This window comes from Adiantum capillus-veneris, chromosome 4 (genome assembly GCF_014529385.1).
Source record: "Adiantum capillus-veneris isolate H3 chromosome 4, ASM1452938v2, whole genome shotgun sequence".
Classification (NCBI taxonomy): Eukaryota; Viridiplantae; Streptophyta; class Polypodiopsida; order Polypodiales; family Pteridaceae; genus Adiantum; species Adiantum capillus-veneris.
In genome coordinates this window covers 170,021,834-170,039,192 of record NC_140934.1, presented here as the reverse complement: position 1 = coordinate 170,039,192, position 17,359 = coordinate 170,021,834, and the positions used below count along the sequence as shown (strand labels likewise).

The 17,359-nt window shown below is 45.1% G+C and overlaps 1 protein-coding gene across 5 annotated transcripts in view; it reads left to right on the top strand.

Moving 5' to 3' along the window:
• The first annotated feature begins 675 nt into the window (after positions 1 to 675).
• LOC147460347 (Nucleotide-sugar transporter family protein) overlaps positions 676 to 17,359 on the top strand; it is a 122,955-nt gene continuing 106,271 nt past the window's right edge. For 2 of the 5 annotated variants that reach the window (XM_086511425.1, XM_086511421.1), the window contains exon 1: positions 755 to 1,007. In XM_086511425.1, the coding sequence (XP_086367551.1) occupies positions 856 to 1,007 (152 nt within the window). In that variant the 5' untranslated portion in view covers positions 755 to 855. The other 3 variants (XM_086511424.1, XM_086511422.1, XM_086511423.1) reach the window with 3 other exon arrangements.

The window sequence follows — 17,359 nt, the reverse complement described above, 5'->3', positions numbered from 1 at the left end:
TCACCTATGCATGCATCTTGAAGGCACGTGGCTCTTCGCAGGATGCCCAACATCATTGATGCAAGGAAGTGCATCAACGAGAGACATTCAATCCCACGACGAGTAAGCATTATCATTTTTTGATTTTTGACACTAAGAATGCAGTTATGCACTGAAAATTGCACGCTGCCGTGGGAATGGCACGTTCCCATATTATAAAAATTGGGGAGGATTGTGCAAACTCCCCATGTAAGGAGACTTGCATGTTTTTTTTTTGAAACATAAAAATGGAACAACAAACAATTAATAACATTGACATCTTGTATGGTCACGAACGTTGAGCTTGACAAAATTCTAACCCTCATTGTGGTTTTTTGCGAGGTATCCTTTTGAAGCACTACGATTGGTATCCCATTTTTGCAAAGAACGCCTCTGAACCACGACAATCGGTATCCCAAACACACTCAGGTAAAAAAATCTAACATGCTTTGATGAAATCTCTCTCCGTGCTTCATTTCCTCTCGGATAAAAAATCAAACAACCTTTGATGAACTCTCTCTCTCTCTCTCTCTCTTCCCTCCATTTTGAATTCTCTCCTCCCATTTAATAAATATCTTAGACAAATTAACAGCATCAAATAAACAAATTTTTTTCTCATTTGAGAAGCGCTAAAATGGCATATATAGTTTTTGATATTTTACTTAATCTTAATTCTATACGAACGCAGCAGCTAACGATGCACTCTAGTACTCTGACCCTTCCACACTAAGTAATCATGGCAGTTACCTTGGCTGGCTACGAGCCCGTCGGTACGTAGGTAGAATTACCAAAATGTTTCTCTTAATTTGAACTGTTGGTCGCAGATTCCCGGTAGTCATGGTGCTGTCCGAGCAATTGGCAACTACTGGGCAGCGGCAAGCAGCAAGGAAGCACTCTCAATCTGGCCTTTCTTCGCGCGCATGGATCTATATGGTCTTGCTCAGCTTTCAATATGGTGCCCAGCCTCTTCTCTCAAAACGGTTCAGTGGGTTGTCTCTCTCTCCTCTCTGTCTCTCTCTCTCTCTCTGTTCGTAGTTGTACCGATGGGAGAGCTGCAATTTTTTTTAATTTTGAAAAGAGATTCTGCCATTAGTTTAGATAAGAACGCCAAGGACAGGCTGCATCTCTTCCAAGTTCTCACTAGTGGAGAATGTAGAGCATGTAAAGAAAGATTAAGGTGTAGGGAATGGACATTGGGAGGCGCATTCTGCAGGTCAGGCGACCGGCGGTAGCTGGGAGCCTGCTGCAGAATGGGTCGACCAATGCCCATTCCCGGCCGTCACGGTCGTTGGGAGGGTGCCAAGTCAGTAGGCAGAATACGGAATGATGTGCGTTGCTTATACGTCAGCAGGCAGAATGTTAAGGCTCAGATTCCGCCGGTGTCTCCGGGTTGTAGCCAGTCACTGGTTGCAGAAGCAGCCGACCAGCGACTGTGACGGATGCATGAGGACCATTCATAAAGTTTTTTTCTCGGATTATAAAGTTTACAGGATAAGAGTCGAAAAAGGTATTTCTAGGAGCTTCTTGAGACAAAAAAACTTGTCCCGTAGATCATTGAGAGATTCACACTCGGAGGGAGACATTGATACCTGCATGTACTAAAGGTTTTTGTTTCGCGTTTCAGCTGGGGTAGGGGGGTCTTGGAGTGGCTCAAAGCAGTCCATGTTGCATCTCTTAAGGAAGTGAAATATGGAGGTGCATGTTTAAAATGTATGGGAGTTAGTTGAGCTTCACCCATTAGCTATTTGTGGTAGTGTGGGCTTGTAAATTGTTGGAAGGATTTGGCTGTCCATTTAGAAAGAGTTTTACTATTATGTCTGAAAGTGAGAACTGCATTGTGATTTGCTCAAACCTGGTTTTGAGTGTATGGACCAAGCATACTGAGAAACTAAACCACGCTGTATGGGAAAGTCGGATCAAGGCATTGAATTATTATGAGGCCAAGAACACTTGATGCAAAAAATTCCTTTTGTTAAGAGTTTTTGAGGCCCTGGTTTTATGTCTAGATCTAGGGAGTGAGGACTTCGTTTAGCTGTGCCTGGCCTTTGTGAGGCTTGTCTCTTTTGGTGGGGCCTTGGGTATTCTCCTAGATGGTGTCGGGTAGGACTTATTTCGATCCTATTTGGTTGGGCACCTGGTTTTGGGGCAGGGATTCTTCATATTCCCTTTTTGGGGTGGGTGACTTATGGGGAGTCCGCCGGTAGCTAGGGTTTTAATACAGAGGAGAAAAAGCAGCAGTTATAAGAAACTTCAAAACACCACCACTGAGTGCATCATCTACATAGAGTCATTCCTCCCAGTACTTTAAAATATGGTTATTTTGTTGTAATCTTATTAGTCATAAGATGTTTTTCAAACGCTAGTTATATTTCTCCTTTTGTGCCTTTCTGGCAGGATACACCAAGTGGAATATGGCCACTAGATGTACTTGATTTTTTCTGTAGGTCGGTTTTGGCCTCAAAAGGACATAAATATAGTCTTTCTTTCTCTCTGTGTCTCTCTTTTTGTGCCTTTCTGGCAGGATACACCAAGTGGAATATGGCCATTAGATGTACTTGATTTTTTTTGTAGGTCGGTTTTGGCCTCAAAAGGACATAACTATAGTCTTTCTTTCTCTCTGTGTCTCTCTTGCATGCCCTTATATTCACATATTTTGCTGCTTAGACATGGTTTTAGAGCATAGGCTTGTCGATACTTGGTGTACGGTGTGGAGTTAGAGGAGGGGCTGATTGGAGGTGAATTGGATTTCTTCAACGGATGCTCTTCTTCTCAACCTCACACCTGCAATGGCGGGATCTCATCTTCCTTTTTCTTTAGTGGAGTTGGTGGACTTGGACTGCGTATTGGGTTTCGGAGATTGGCTACAAGGGTTTCATCTATGTTAGGAGGAGACTCTAAGGCGGAGATCGGCATCGGATCTAGTCTTTGGGGTCTGGACAACCGTCTACACCGGTTTATGAATGGTTGACGAAGACGACGCCGGCAATGCGATGATTGCTTGGAGCTGTATGCTGAATTTTCTCTGTTTTCAGTATTTCAACTGTCACGTGCACATCTAACCCTATGTGCATGTGGACAAGCTACTTTAGGTCCAGGGTTCAGGTCAGCTTAGGAAGTGTTCTGGCACCTTTGTGAGCCTGTGCGTAGGCCGTGCATGTCCAGACACTTAGAGTAGTTGCATATCCTCTGGTTGCACACAGCATGATCATCAGCATGACAGTCAGTACCCATCATGAGCATTTTACAGTGCACAGAACCCATTTTCCCTACTTATCCATTTTTCACTTATTATTTAATAAGTGACTTTGCTGGGAAACTCCAAAAGCTTATGGTCCAAAAGCATTTGACCCAAAATCTGCCAGCACAAAAGCTGGAAATCCATACAGCTTGCCACGTTAGTAGTAAGGTAGTTTCAACACGTACGTATGGAATGTATCCGTATCATACGCACGTTCTGTACGGATCTGCACCGTACGGAACGATCCGTACGGTGCTGTTTTTTTAATAAAAAATTTGTCCGACCTTTTTGCATGGCTGAGAGTTTCGCTTCAACTGGGCGAGCAGTTTTTAGGCCTCAATTTGTAGACGTTTGAACACTAGGTGTAGGCTCTAGACTGTAGAGAAATAGTAGGTTGTAGAGAGCTCTGCGCGGGTAATTCTCTCTCTCTCTCTCTCACACCTAAGTCATGCAACCTGTATTGGAAGGAGCATACCAATGTCATCCGCATTATCAACACTCCAGGCCAAGCGAGTTCTGGCACTCGACGATTTAAACATTAAAATAGGACTTAAAACTCATCACACAGTGTAAGTTTTAGGAAGTCTCCAGTGTTGGCCAGTTGCGAGCAGCTCTCTCTCTCTCTCTCTCTCTCTCTCTCTCTGTGTGTGTGTGTGTCACAAGACGGACACCATGTGCCAATAGAAAAGAACAGACTGAACAGACTTTTAGCACTTCAATAACAAATGAACTGAGAGAGAGAGACGACACACAACACAGAGTGGTGGAATTCCACCCCAGAGAGTACTGGCCCCAAACCTTGGCGTCGCTTTCGATATTTCTTTATATTGCATCAACACAGTACAAGCCGGTACTCCAGACTCTGCACCTTCTCCAGGAAGCATGCTAGAGAATGAGCCCTAACCTCATATTTAAAGGCTCTTGGCCTGAAAAGCAGTTACAATGAAAAGCTTCAAGCTCAAAAGCAAGTGGTCCAAAAAGCGCCACAATCTACTAGCGCGATTTGCGGAAATCTGTACAACTGCCACGTTAGCACTATCAGTGCGTTTTGCGGAAATTTGCCACGTGAGCACTGTCAGCGTGAAACACGAAAATCCATACAATTCTGCCACGTCAGCAATTAACGGAAAATTGGTGCTGTGTGTTGGTGGGTCGTGCTTTATTTGAATCCTTTGTCTCTTGGGTCGCATCGGACGGGGTCCCATAAGTTCGTAGGACTTCTTCTTCTGTTGTTGCTTGTTCTTCTTAGGGTTTAGGCCCCTCGGCCATGATCTGAAGGTTGGCTCTTCTCTTCACTGACTTGACACGTCAGCGGTTTGTGACATCTCCCCTTCCTGAAAGAGAGTAATCCGCTGTGATTACAGCATATCTGCAAAACAACTCAAGTTAGCTTAAAAAAATTTCCGAGGGTCATTCCGAGGGACAATTAGTTTGCTATTTTGTTTGTTAAGTAGTTGGCTTCTCCTTACGGCTCTTTTGATCAAGGAGTTGGCTTCTCCTTTCGTCCAGTTCATAACTCTTGAGATGCTGGCGTAGTAAAATTAGCCATCATACCCAGACCGCACTGATCTTCCACGGGTGTCTTGATGCACTAAAATTACATACCCAGGCAATCTCATCCAGTTAGGAATATTCAGTAGTTGGTACGTCACAATGCAACACAAATTCTTACATATGCATGTTACAAGACACAACAAACGCCGCCGCTGAGCACTCCCCCAAGACAAATGGTCTACGGTATGAAGCTGCCCCGCAAATTACCTAAAAAGGTCCGGGCCATGAGCTCAGAGGACTGTACAACCGAACGCTCCCCAGACCGCAGTCTGCGTCGCTTGGAGGTTCAAGCATACAACTAAACGCTCCTGCTCCCCAGGCATCGGCCTGCGTCGTTCGGAGGTTTTCTAGCATACAACAAAACGTTCCCCAGACATCGGCCTACATCTTCCGAGGTTTTCAAACATACAATGAAACGTTCCCTTGGCATCGGCCTGCATCGTTTGGAGGTTCAAACAATACCAAAACAGTATTTCTCACTTCTCCACCCGGAAGTAAAATCACCAATCATTGAAATTGGTATTTAAAACCAGAGTCAAACAATTCAAATCGGCACCAAGACAGGTTTAAAACAGATAGCATCCATTTCAAACAAATTTCAAACAATACTTTCTCGAACAATTTCAGAAGTATCTAACTAGAAAACAACTAGAGAGGTCATCCAGGGCTTTGTTCGGACAACCGAACTTTGAGGACAACTGGCTTGCCCTTCTGCATCACGGTGATGGTTCGGTTCCGAACTTGGAGAATTGCATCATTCTTGTCGTGCCAGGGCATGCCCAAGAGAACGTCGCAATTGCCCAATTTCATAATGTGGAAATCGGCTTTTCCATGATAATCTTGTATAGTCACTGGAAGAGCACCAATGAGCGTTACCACTATTTGAGTTTGCCTCGTGGCTAGCTTAACTTTAATTTCTCCACCCTCTGCATCATAATCAAAGTGCATCTGCTTCAAGAATTCTGGATGGATGAAGTTCTCCATAGCTCCGGAGTCAAAGAAAATAAGGGCTTCAAGCCGTTGACTTTTCCATAAGCTCTGCATAATTCATTAAAACTCTTGAGGTGTATACCATAAATATTGGGTACTAGTCTAATAGCAGGTCTAGCCCTCTTGGCCACAGGTGGCCCCGGGGATCTGTCTGACGTGGGGGCAGAAGGTTGCACTGAGGACGTCGAGGCTCGCTCAGGACATGTATTGACGTATGTCCTGTTTGGAAACATTCGAAGCATCAGCCTTCTTGTAACAAGGCGTCTCGTTGACGGTGTGTCAGACAAGGCCGTTGAGGTTGATTTTCACTGGATTCCGGAGAATTTGTTTGTTGTTGCCGGGAGTTTTGGTTAGTGGCCGGAGTTTGTTCTGTGGTAAACTCCAACTTTCCCTTCATGTGTCATGTGACACATCCAACCCTATGTGTCCGTGGACAAGCTACAACATGACCAGGGTTGAGTTCAGTCAAGTCAGTCTAGAATAGGAAGTGATCTGGCACTTTTGTGAGTCTGTTCGCAGACCGTGCATGCCCAGACACTTAGATTAGATGCATATCCTCCGGTTGCACATAGCATGATCATCAGCATTCCCATAAGAATCCATCGGGGGAATTCTCCAGTGCATTAAAACCTATTTTCCCTATTTTTGACAATTTTTTACTTATTTATTAAGTGACTTTTGTCAAGAACTAGGCAGGGCAATTTTGCTAATGAAATATATAAGCAAACCAGAGCTAGCACTTTCTGACAGAAGAGGCAGCAGGAGCAGGAGCACTCGCTCAACAGGCAACTTCTCAGCAGAACCCCCAATATGCCCTAGCGTTTTTGCATCACAGCAGAAGGCTAGCGTTTTTGGACCAGATCAGCCAATGTTTTTGATCTTGCAGATTCCTGGCGACAGCAGACCAAGCAGAAGCCCGAGCGTTAGCAGATTCTCCGCTGCAAGACGCTTCGACATTTTTGCAGATCTTCGCGATGGAATCCCCACAAGCATCAGCGTTTTCAGTTTTCAGCAGTCAGTACCCGCAGTAGAACCCCTGAACCTCGCAGATCTCACCTTCCCGTAGCAGATCCTCGCTGCACGGTTAGATCCCGCAAAGTTCGCAGTTTCAGTCCGGAAAATGTAGATTTCAGCATCTGCGTTTTCAGCGCGTCGTCGTCGCATCGTCGCCATCGACATCGTCACCGACCTACAGTCAGAATTCAGCAGATAAAGATTTGCAGATTTCAGCCATTAGCACTTTCAGATTTCAGCCCGTCTCGTTGTCGTCCTCATCGTCGGCAAGTTCAAGCATTGTAGAGATTTGTGCAATCATAAGTAGACCGTTCTCACCATAGAGAGTGGGGCCTTCGGAGGAGGGTTTGACACATTCTGGTGTCGTATTCTCTTCTCTCTCTATCTCTCAGTCTCATGCACCTTCATTGACAGTGTCGTTCACTTTGTTTGTGTCCATTGCACTCTCTCACTAAAGGAACGGAAGGCTCTCCCTTCCGTAAGTAAAAGGAACCCTTGAGCACAATTCAGAGCACTCATCTTGAGCAAAGTTCAACATTCACTTCCGCTGCACCTTACATGAGCTTTGGCAGTGTTCTGTATCACTCAAGGAAAGAACCACAAGAACCACATAATTTTTTTTGCTTGTTGACGTCGCACGTAACCCAAGTCCTCTTGGGCGTGTCGATCCTAATCGTGTTTTTGAAGAGTGACAGGAAACCCAAGAAAGAAGGGCTTGTCCAGCCTCCCCTTGTGCCTCTTTTCACTCATCAAGAGCGGACTGTGCACTTAGTGGCCGGCCAATCGACGTGAGGTGGGAAAAAACAACCTTGGTGTGAGCGCAAGGCCGCCAAGGGGTGCGCCCGCGGAAAAGAGCAGAACTTGGGTGAAGAGAAGATCCTTCTCTAACACAGATTGCAAGCGAAAGAAGAACCGCAAGAACCTCAAGACCATCAAGAACCTCAAGAACCTCAAGAATCGAAGACCCGCAAGAACCCAAGTTCCTCGTGAACTTAAGAACCAAAGATCACAGTGTATGGTCATCACCTGAAGCGGAATGGATACTTCGCATAGAGGTGATGGGCATGAAAGTAGTGAAGAAGAATTTCCTCACCTTGGAGGTTTTCCTGACCCTCCCCCTTCGCTATTTACGCTAGGGATTGCACCAAATCCTATGGAGGCTTTGGTAAAGTCGATGATGGAAATGATGGCACAACAACAAGATGCACGAAAAGAAAGAAAAGCACAAAGACAGGAGGCAGTCGAAGAAAGACGAGCGGCCTTGGAGGCCGATCGTGAGGTTCAGAGAGACCTACGCACACAAGAATTGGTTCGACAGGTCCTCGCTTCGAAGTCCGAGCCAGCCAAAGATGTTGGTAGTTCATCAAGTGGCGGAAGCCGAGATTCGGACTCCAACAACCCAGCCACAGAGAAGATCCAGTTCAGTAAGTATGATGGTAAGATGGATGCTACGATCATTCATTCTTGGTTGCATCAATTTAATGCTTATTTTGCGACAACTAAGAAGACAGGAAATAGCAAGGTTTTAACGGCAGCTATGTACCTTGCCGGTGATGCCATCAATTGGTACCCACGCATGGCAAGAGGCACAGTTAGCCCGCGCACCTAGAGGAAGCCGATGAATTCACGCCCCTTTCCTTCAATTGGGCTGATTTCCAAGACAAGCTCAAGGCGCAGTTTATGCCACCACAGTACCTAGCACGATTGGCGCGGTCTCAAGCAAAATGATATGCCAGTTATGTCTTTCTCTAATCGTGTTTTGCAGCTCGATACTCAATTACGCAAATCGGATGCGGAGCTCAAGGAGGCATTCCTTTATGGATTGGACGAGTATATCAAGTATGATGTCGACGTGCTCGATCCAATCGATCTCAACAAGGCGGTAGCGATTGCTCTCGCACAGGAGATGAAGAACAACAAGGGAAAGCCTAAGGAAAACAAGACTTCCATAAATACCTCTCAGACTTCTCAGAACCCTTAGAACGGTAAGAATGGTAAGAACGGTAACTCTTCTAACCAATCTTCCAATAGTCTCTCAGAGAAGAACTCTCAAAGTGAACCTAAGGGTAAAGCTAACACACTTGCTAAACCTAAGCTCACTCCATATGAAAAGGTAGCACAAGGAATTCTAGGAGGATACATCACGTCGGAAGAGCAAAGCACTTATTCTAAGGAAGGTCGTTGTTTTCATTGTCACATTAAGGGTCACATAAAAAGAACACGTTCTAAGCTTGACTCTAATGAATCTAAGGAATCCACATAACCCACTTCCTCTGTCAATGCAATAAATGAGAACACGAGTCTGTCCCAAGTTGCTCATGACCCTCCCATTGATAAGTCTCTCATTAAATGTTATGGTCATATGACTGGGCAGCGTTTTGTCATATTGTTTGACCCAGGCAGTATGCATGATGTGATTAGTCCCTCTTGTTGAGAGAGCCCGCCTAGAGGTTAGTCAGAAATCTCCTCTCGAGGTCTCTGGCTTTGCTCCCGGTATGGACTCTCTCATCACGAAAGAGTGCCTTGATGTGTTGTTTACAGTTCAACAAGCTGCTTTCCGTAGAAAATTTTTTGTCTCTCCTCTCTCAGGATGTGATATGATTTTGGGCATTCGATGGTTTCGTGAGCATAACCCTCTCATTGATTGGGCGAAAAATACGTTCACTCTCAATGTCGAAAGTGACTCTCCCATTGTCATTCGTGGAGAGCAGGTTGTTCATTCTCCATCTCTCATTTCTAATGTGTAGGCGAAGATTGAACGGATTCAAGAGAAGGAGACTCTCTCGGTCTCGTCTTCTCCAAAGCATGCTACACAGGATTTGCATGATGATAAGCATGATGATTTGAATGATAATGATGAGCATGATGATTTGGCTGACAATGACAAGCATGATGATTTGCATGATGACCACGATGTGATTTCTCACAAGCATGATGATTTGTATGATCGAGACGTGATTGTTCACTAGGATGATGGTTTCGTTGATGCTTTTTCTAGCGAAGCTAACCTCGTTGCAGATTCGATCGATCACGAAGAATCGATCTTGGCTTTCGAGTCGAGGTCCACAACACCCCCCTAGGCAGATTCGATCAAACATCAAGAACCGATCTTGGCTCTCGAGCCTAGGTCCAAAGAACCCTTACATGAAGTACCATGTGTTCGAATGATTTGTCAGCACGCATTGTTCAAGTGTTTCATTCGTGATTGTTTCCTATATTTTAGTCAGCGTCTTTATGTGATCCCTTTTCCTCGGCATGACATATTGTACGTTGAGCACGTTTCACTCATGAATGAGCACAAGTGTATGCAGTTTGTTCATGAAAAGCTGAAAAGTATGCATTCAAGGAAGTCACATTCTGTCACAAAGTGATGACGTGGCGGACAGCAAAAACCCTAATTTTTGCCAGAAACCCTAAAATTCCTGCAAACCCTAAATTTTGCCAAAAACCCTAAATTCCAGAAATCGCGGAGGTGGATTATTATTATTATTTTTTTTTTGGAAAATGATGAGCGACGCGAATTTTGCTTTTGCTTTTTTTTTTTAATAAAAAAAAGAGAAAAGACTCTCTAAGAGAGAGAGAGAAGTGATGCTTTTGATTTTAAAAGCTTTTGGGGCTTTGCTTTTGGGCATCCCTTGTAACATTTAAATTAGTGGTGAGGGCCTCACTTCTCAGAGCATCTGGACGTAGAGTCTGAGAGTGAAACCCTAACCGCTCTCTTGTACTTTGATGATTGATTAATACAAAAAGAAATACCGAAAGGGGAGCCAGTCTCTGGGGCCAATATCTCTAGGCACGGAACTCCGCCGGGCCAGTGCAAAGCTATTGTGATCTGTGAATTGTTTTGAAGTGGTTATTTGGTGCTGTCGCGGTTGATTCTTGACTTGGAGTGTCCAAGTCTGTTACACATTCCATGTCTCTCCCTTGGCACGACACAGTTGTAGAAAGAGCACATGAAAGTATGAGCACCAAGCATGGGCATTTCCATTGTGTTTTGCCACAGTTGATTGATTTAGATCAGTACGACAAGATTCGATCTCATTGTTTGCGTGTGTGTAGTGAACGGGTTGGCACTCCGTCTCTTTGTTCATCTACATTGCATGCACAGTCTTTAGAAACGACAAGAGTTTTTCCAGTCACTTTACATGGAATAGGTATGTTCATGTTTTTGTGTTGGAAGTGGTTTCATGAATTTTCAACCTTGGAGATTCTTGAAGAAGATGGACCTACGTCCATAGACAAAGTTGAAGCATTGAAGGAGCTACAAAAACTTTTGTGATGCTTTCGGTGCGGCCCAAAGAAGCAAGCGTTGCAGACCTTTATGAAGTTCAAGTATCGCACGATCCACACATCAGAGTGGGCCAGCGAAGAGTCCTTTCCAGGATTGCGGATGCTGTTGGCGATCTCTCTCGACGCCATATAGTTCGGTACCAGTACCTTGCTTTGAAAAGGAGGGGATGTCACGTGACACATCCAACCCTATGTGTCTGTGGACAAGCTACAACATGACCAAGGTTGAGTTCAGTCAAGTCAGTCTAGAATAAAAAGTGATCTAGGACTTTTGTGAGTCTGTTCGCATACCGTGCATGCCCAGACACTTAGATTAGATACATATCCTCCGGTTGCACACAACATGATCATCAGCATTCCCATGAGAATCCATCAGGGGAATTCTCCAGTGCATTAAAACCTATTTTTACTATTTTTTGACATTTTCACTTATTTATTAAGTGACTTTTGTTGGGAACTAGGTAGGGCAATTTTGCTAATGAAATATATAAGCAAACGAGAGCCAGCACTTCTTGACAGAAGAGGCAGCAAGAGAGGAGCAGGAGCTCAACAGGCAACTTCTCAGCAGAACCCCCAATATGCCCTAGCGTTTTTGCATCAAAGCAGAAGGCTAGCGTTTTTGGACCAGATCAGCTAGCGTTTTTGATCTTGTAGATTCCTGGCGACAGCAGACCAAGCAGAAGCCCCAGCGTTAGCAGATTCTCCGCTGCAAGACACTTTAGCATTTTTGTAGATCTTCGCGACGGAATCCCCACAAGCATCAGCGTTTTCAGTTTTCAACAGTTAGTACCCGCAGTAGAACCCTTGAACCTCGCAAATCTCACCTTCCCGCAGCAGACCCTTGCCGCACGGTCATATCCCGCTAAGTTCGCAGTTTCAGCCCGGAAAACGCAGATTTCAGCATCTGCGTTTTCAGCGCGTTGTCGTTGCATCGTCGCCATTGACATCGTCACCGACATAGAGTCAGAATTCAGCAGATAAAGATTTGCAGATTTCAGCCATTAGCACTTTCAGATTTCAGCTCGTCTCGTCGTCGTCCTCATCGTCGTCAACATCGTCGGCAAGTCCAAGCATTGTAGAGATTTGTGCAATCATAAGTAGACCGCTCTCGCCATAGAGAGTGGGGCCTTCGGAGGAGGGTCTGACAACATTCTGGTGTCGTATTTATCTCTCAGTCTCATGCACCTTCATTCACAGTGTCGTTCACTTGTTTGTGTCCATTGCACTCTCTCACTAAAGGAACGGAAGGCTCTCCCTTCCGTAAGTAAAAGGAACCCTTGAGCACTGTTCGGAGCACTCATCTTGAGCAAAGTTAAACATACACTTCCGTTGCACCTTACATCATGAGCTTGTAGCCGACCATGGCATGGTCCATAAGCTCTTGCATGGTAGAGACTTGCTTGGAGAGAATATATTCTTGCAATGGTGATGGTAGTCCAATGGTGTAGCGCTCGCATTGGTCCTCCAAGGAAATGAACTTAAAGAAGGACACCGGAAGGTACATGTCGAGAAACCTTTGGTTATAGTCGTCCATGGTTTCGGTGGCAAGCTTTGATACCACTGTCACAAGATGGGCACCATGTGTCAATAGAAAAGAACAGACTGAACAGACTTTTAGTACTTCAATAACAACTGAACTGAGAGAGAGAGACGACACGCGACACGGAGTGGCGGAATTCCACCCCAGAGAGTATTGGCCCCAAACCTTGGCGCCCCTTTCGGTGTTTCTTTCGCAGTACAAGCCGGTACTCCAAACTTTGCACCTTCTCCAGGAATCATGCCAGAGAATGAGTCGTAACCTCATATTTAAAGGCCCTTGGCCTGAAAAGCAGTTACAGTGAAAAGCTTTAAACTCAAAAGCAACTGGTCCAAAAATCGCCAAAATCTGCCAGCGCGATTTGTGGAAATCCGTATAACTGCCACGTCAGCACTGTTAGTGTGTTTTGCGGAAATCTGCCACGTGAGCACTGTCAGCGTGAAACATGGAAATCCGTACAGGTTTGGTACGTCAGCAAGTAACGGAAAATTCGGTGCTGTGTGTTGGTGGGTCGTGCTTTATTTTAATCCTTTGTCTCTTGGGCCCCATCGGACGGGGTCCCATAAGTTGGTAGGACTTCTTCTAATGTTGCTTGTTCTTCTTAGGGTTTAGGCCCCTCGGGCATGATTTGAAGGTTGACTCTGCTCTTCACTGACTTGACACGTCAGCAGTTTGTGACACTCTCTCTCTCTCTCTCTCTTGTTAGATTTTCATTCATCTCCAGATGCTTCGCACACTGTCTACAGGCTCCTCACCACTCACGTGCACTGGCCCTTGGTTGTGGGTTGGCCACCCGTACACCTCCTGGATAGGGATCTCACGCACACTTAGGATTGTTCAACACATTTCCCACTTTGGACGTGTTTTGATCACATATTCCCCCATTTATATTGGAGGGTGATATTTTTAGGTCATTGGGCTATGTTGAGGATTATTGCCCGACCAGCCCCTACTCTCCTATATATAGGAGGGGGGGAACCCTCTTTCTCATCGTATTCTCACACCATGTAGCCATTTGGAGTTATTGGGCTGCCAGTCTTTCCACCATCTATCTCATGTCATGTCTCTCTCTCTCTCTCTCTCTCTCTCTCTCTCTCTCTCTCTCTCGTGCCATTGTCTCTTTCTCTCTCTCACCTTCTGTTGCTCTTCACTGACTCGACACGTCAGCAGTTTGTGACATAGTGCACTCTCTCTCTCTCTCTCTCTCTCTCTCTCTCTCTCTCTCTCTCTCTCTCTCTCTCTCTCTCTCTCGCCTTTCACCTTTCACACCTATCAGCTTAGTTTAGGATTCCGCAGTATTTATATTTTGTCATCCTAGTTTAATTTATTTTGTTAATCTAACTTTGTATCAGATACACCGCATTGTAACTTTCTGGTCTCATAGGTCACTTTGGCCTTTTGAAGACGTTAATATAACATTTCATTTCATTTCATTTCTCTCTCTCTGGCGCCATCTGGTGAGGAATTAGCATGCGCAAGCATATATAAGAGGTAGCGCTACCAGTTTGCGGCGCTTGGTAGCAATTTCCACCCACGTAGAGCCTGTCCTCTTTCCGCTCTCAGTTCAGCCCGTTTTCTCTTTCTCACAATTTCCTTACTCTGGGATCCGAGTAGGCCGTGCAGAGGCTGTGAAGCCTACAACGAAGGTAGAGTGCAGCCATAGGAGCTTGTGTTTGTCCTTGCGGGAAAAGGTCGCACTCAGACAAGGGTAGCACCGGCTGCCCATGAAAATTTCAGCACTTTGACGCGTTCCAGAAGTAGAATTCCGCCAAGGGGAACTCGTGTGGACATCCCCTACGTGAGCAGATACCGGAAGAAGCCATTCCCACGTAGAAATTCTCCGTACGAAGCAGACTTAGCCGTTCATGGCCATAGGTATGAAAAATTTCAGCCAATAGGCTTACGAATTTCAATGCATTCTTATGCATTAGAATAGTACTTGGGGTACGAACAACATATGCTGTTTCGGGTATATGTGCTTGTAATTGTTCAGAAGTAATAAGAATTTTTTTTTCAAGGGGGACCAGCCCATCTTCTACTCCCTAGTGCGGTGTCTGTCTTCTAAGTCATGTTTTCTTTTTTTGTGTGGAATCTCATATAAAAAAGTTACATTAATTTTAAAGTTAAAGTTCACGCTTCTGTTTTTGTGACGGTGGTATCAGAGAAAGGCCCTCTCATTTCCTTTCTTAAGGAGGTGGCAGAAAAAAAAATACCCGTCATGGCAAGACAAGCAGAAGAGCTTGAGTGGCTTAGGCAACAAATGGCAGAATTGCAAGCCGCTCTTGCTTAGCCAGAAGTGCAGGAAGTGCTTAAGACCCTTGAAAAAGGGAAAGCAAAGATAAGGAACTTGAGTTGCCCCCAGACGAGGCTGTAGATCAACCACCAAAAGCAGAAAAACAAGACAAGGATTATAGTAGAGTCGGCATAGAATTCCGGTGGACAAGGATTCCAAATCCATCTCCAAGTAGTAGTCCCGACACCACAAGAAGAAGAAGAAGAAGAAGAAGAAGCCGGGAGATAAAGATGTTAAATTCGAATGTTATGATGGAAAGAGGATTGATACGAAGGCTCTCGCTTTTATTCGACAATTTGAGGTGGCCTTTGTAGAAGGTAATTCTCAGAGCGCTCAAAACTACGCCATGTAAGCATGTATTTGAAAGATACGGCTAGCAACTGGTGGCTGTCACGAGGACGTGGCAACTATTGACTATGTCACGAGGACGTGGCAATTGCTAACCTTAGTTGTTGGTTTCTTTCCAATGATTCTTGTTTTATTTTTGAGACCCTCTTTTTGAAGTTGCAAATGCTCGGACATTGTATGGCCAATGTGAACGGTAGTTTCACGAGCAGACGGGAAGTTTGTCGGCATTGGAATTCGTATAGTAAGAGGATGTCTAGGCTCACTGCAAGGTCATATAGGTCCCCCCCACCCACTTAGCAAGTTGGTGGATACTAGGAAGTGAACTCAATAAAGGCATAAAGTCAAGGTGGGATCACCAACAGAAAGTATTCGAGAGTTGGTCCACATTGCACTTTTGGATGCGGTCCCAACGAGGATAGATGGTCAGATGACCAGTGGGAGCCCAACAGAAGTATCTCCTAAAATTTAGGAAACTGCTATTTTGAGTCGTGAAATGTGTTCGCGTCATTACCTTCGGTATGACAAGGGGAACACTTTACAACTCTGCCGCGAAGTCGACTGGACAACCAATCGGGAGATTTTTAGGCGGCAACCTCGAAACGGGCAAATGCTTGTAAATGTGCCAAGTGGCACTTTCCTGTGTACTTGCCTCATTCAGAAAAATGGGCGCTGAATTTTAAGCTGGGAGAGGCCTCTTTTTCCAGTTTGTCACAGGTTAAGAGCTATGGAGTTGCTTTTTTCCACTCTATGTACAGTGTGGTGCTAGAAGTGATGCCTTGCACACTACACTCTGCTCTCTCTCTCCTCTATGTGCAGTTATGTGATGCCCCACAAGAGGGCTCTTCATTTGACTGATGTACAACTGTGTGGTTTGATGCTTTTAACAGGGGTAGCTAATTGCTACTCCAAAGCAGACACCGATGAAGGTCATAACCTCACCGTACAGGTGCGTTTTCAGCGTTGTGTATGCGCTGTGAATTGACTGTTTTTCAGCCATACGGACACTAGAACCATTGGGAATAGTGCCCCACTGGCAGAGGATAGTTAGGGGACTGTTTGGGGCTGAAAACAGGGCAAAAACCAGTAAATACAGCGTGCTGAATTTACTGTTTTTGGGCAGGAATCAGAGGGTTTATGCCAGTGGAAGTGAGTACCAGCAAGGGAGTTGGTTTTGCGCAAGTTTTGGGGTTGTTGTGTTGCCGAAATTTGGCCAAAACAGGTGGTATCTAGCAAGATATAGGTAAAGGATTCCGAGGACTCTACTTTGTAAATTACCCTCTCAAAAGTATAAAGAAATACCGAAAGGGGCGCCAATTTTGGGGCCTACAGGTTGTCGGCGTTTGCTCGGAGCATTCTAGCTTCCGAGCCGTGTGTGCTTAGTGTTAATTCCTGTCACAGGTTTCCTTTGCACGTTCTCTCTGTGTGTGTCTAAAGTAAAGAATTTCGGGTGAAAGCCAAAGCTTACCGCCCCACGGGCCGGTTTCAAGGTTTCATTACCGGGATATCAATCACCTTTTCCTCAAGAAGTGAGCCTCGGTTGTTTTGGGTAAAGACACAGAGTATAGGAACGCGAGATTATACTATGGCCGACAAATGTCAGGGCATTATGGAAGAGGGTTCCTCTTCATAGGACAAACAGGAAATTCCGCATGTTCGCCCTGCCAAAAAGTGATCAAATTAGGGCTGATTTTCTGCTGCGTTTTTAGGGTTTGCAAGTATGAACGAAGATGAGATAGGGAGAGGTCTCACGGTGGTAGATTGGCCACTAGATCTCCTGCAGGAGTGATGTGGGTCTGCGCTCGCTGATTCTCTGAGGCGATTACTTGGATTCTTTGACGCAGCATTGGTAAATCATCTTGAAATTTGAGCTTACTTGGTTGTGGGTGGTACGCTACAGTGTTGTGGATTTATGCTCGTTTCCAGAGGCAAGAGCCTCTTGCACATGTAAAAAGTTAAGGGACAGGTTGCAAGATGCTATGTGGTGAAGTTCAAGAACTATCCCCCTATGGATGGAAATTGGATGGAAGAGCATGAACTGTCAGAGTCACCAAATGTATTGTAGCTTTACCTTGAGGTC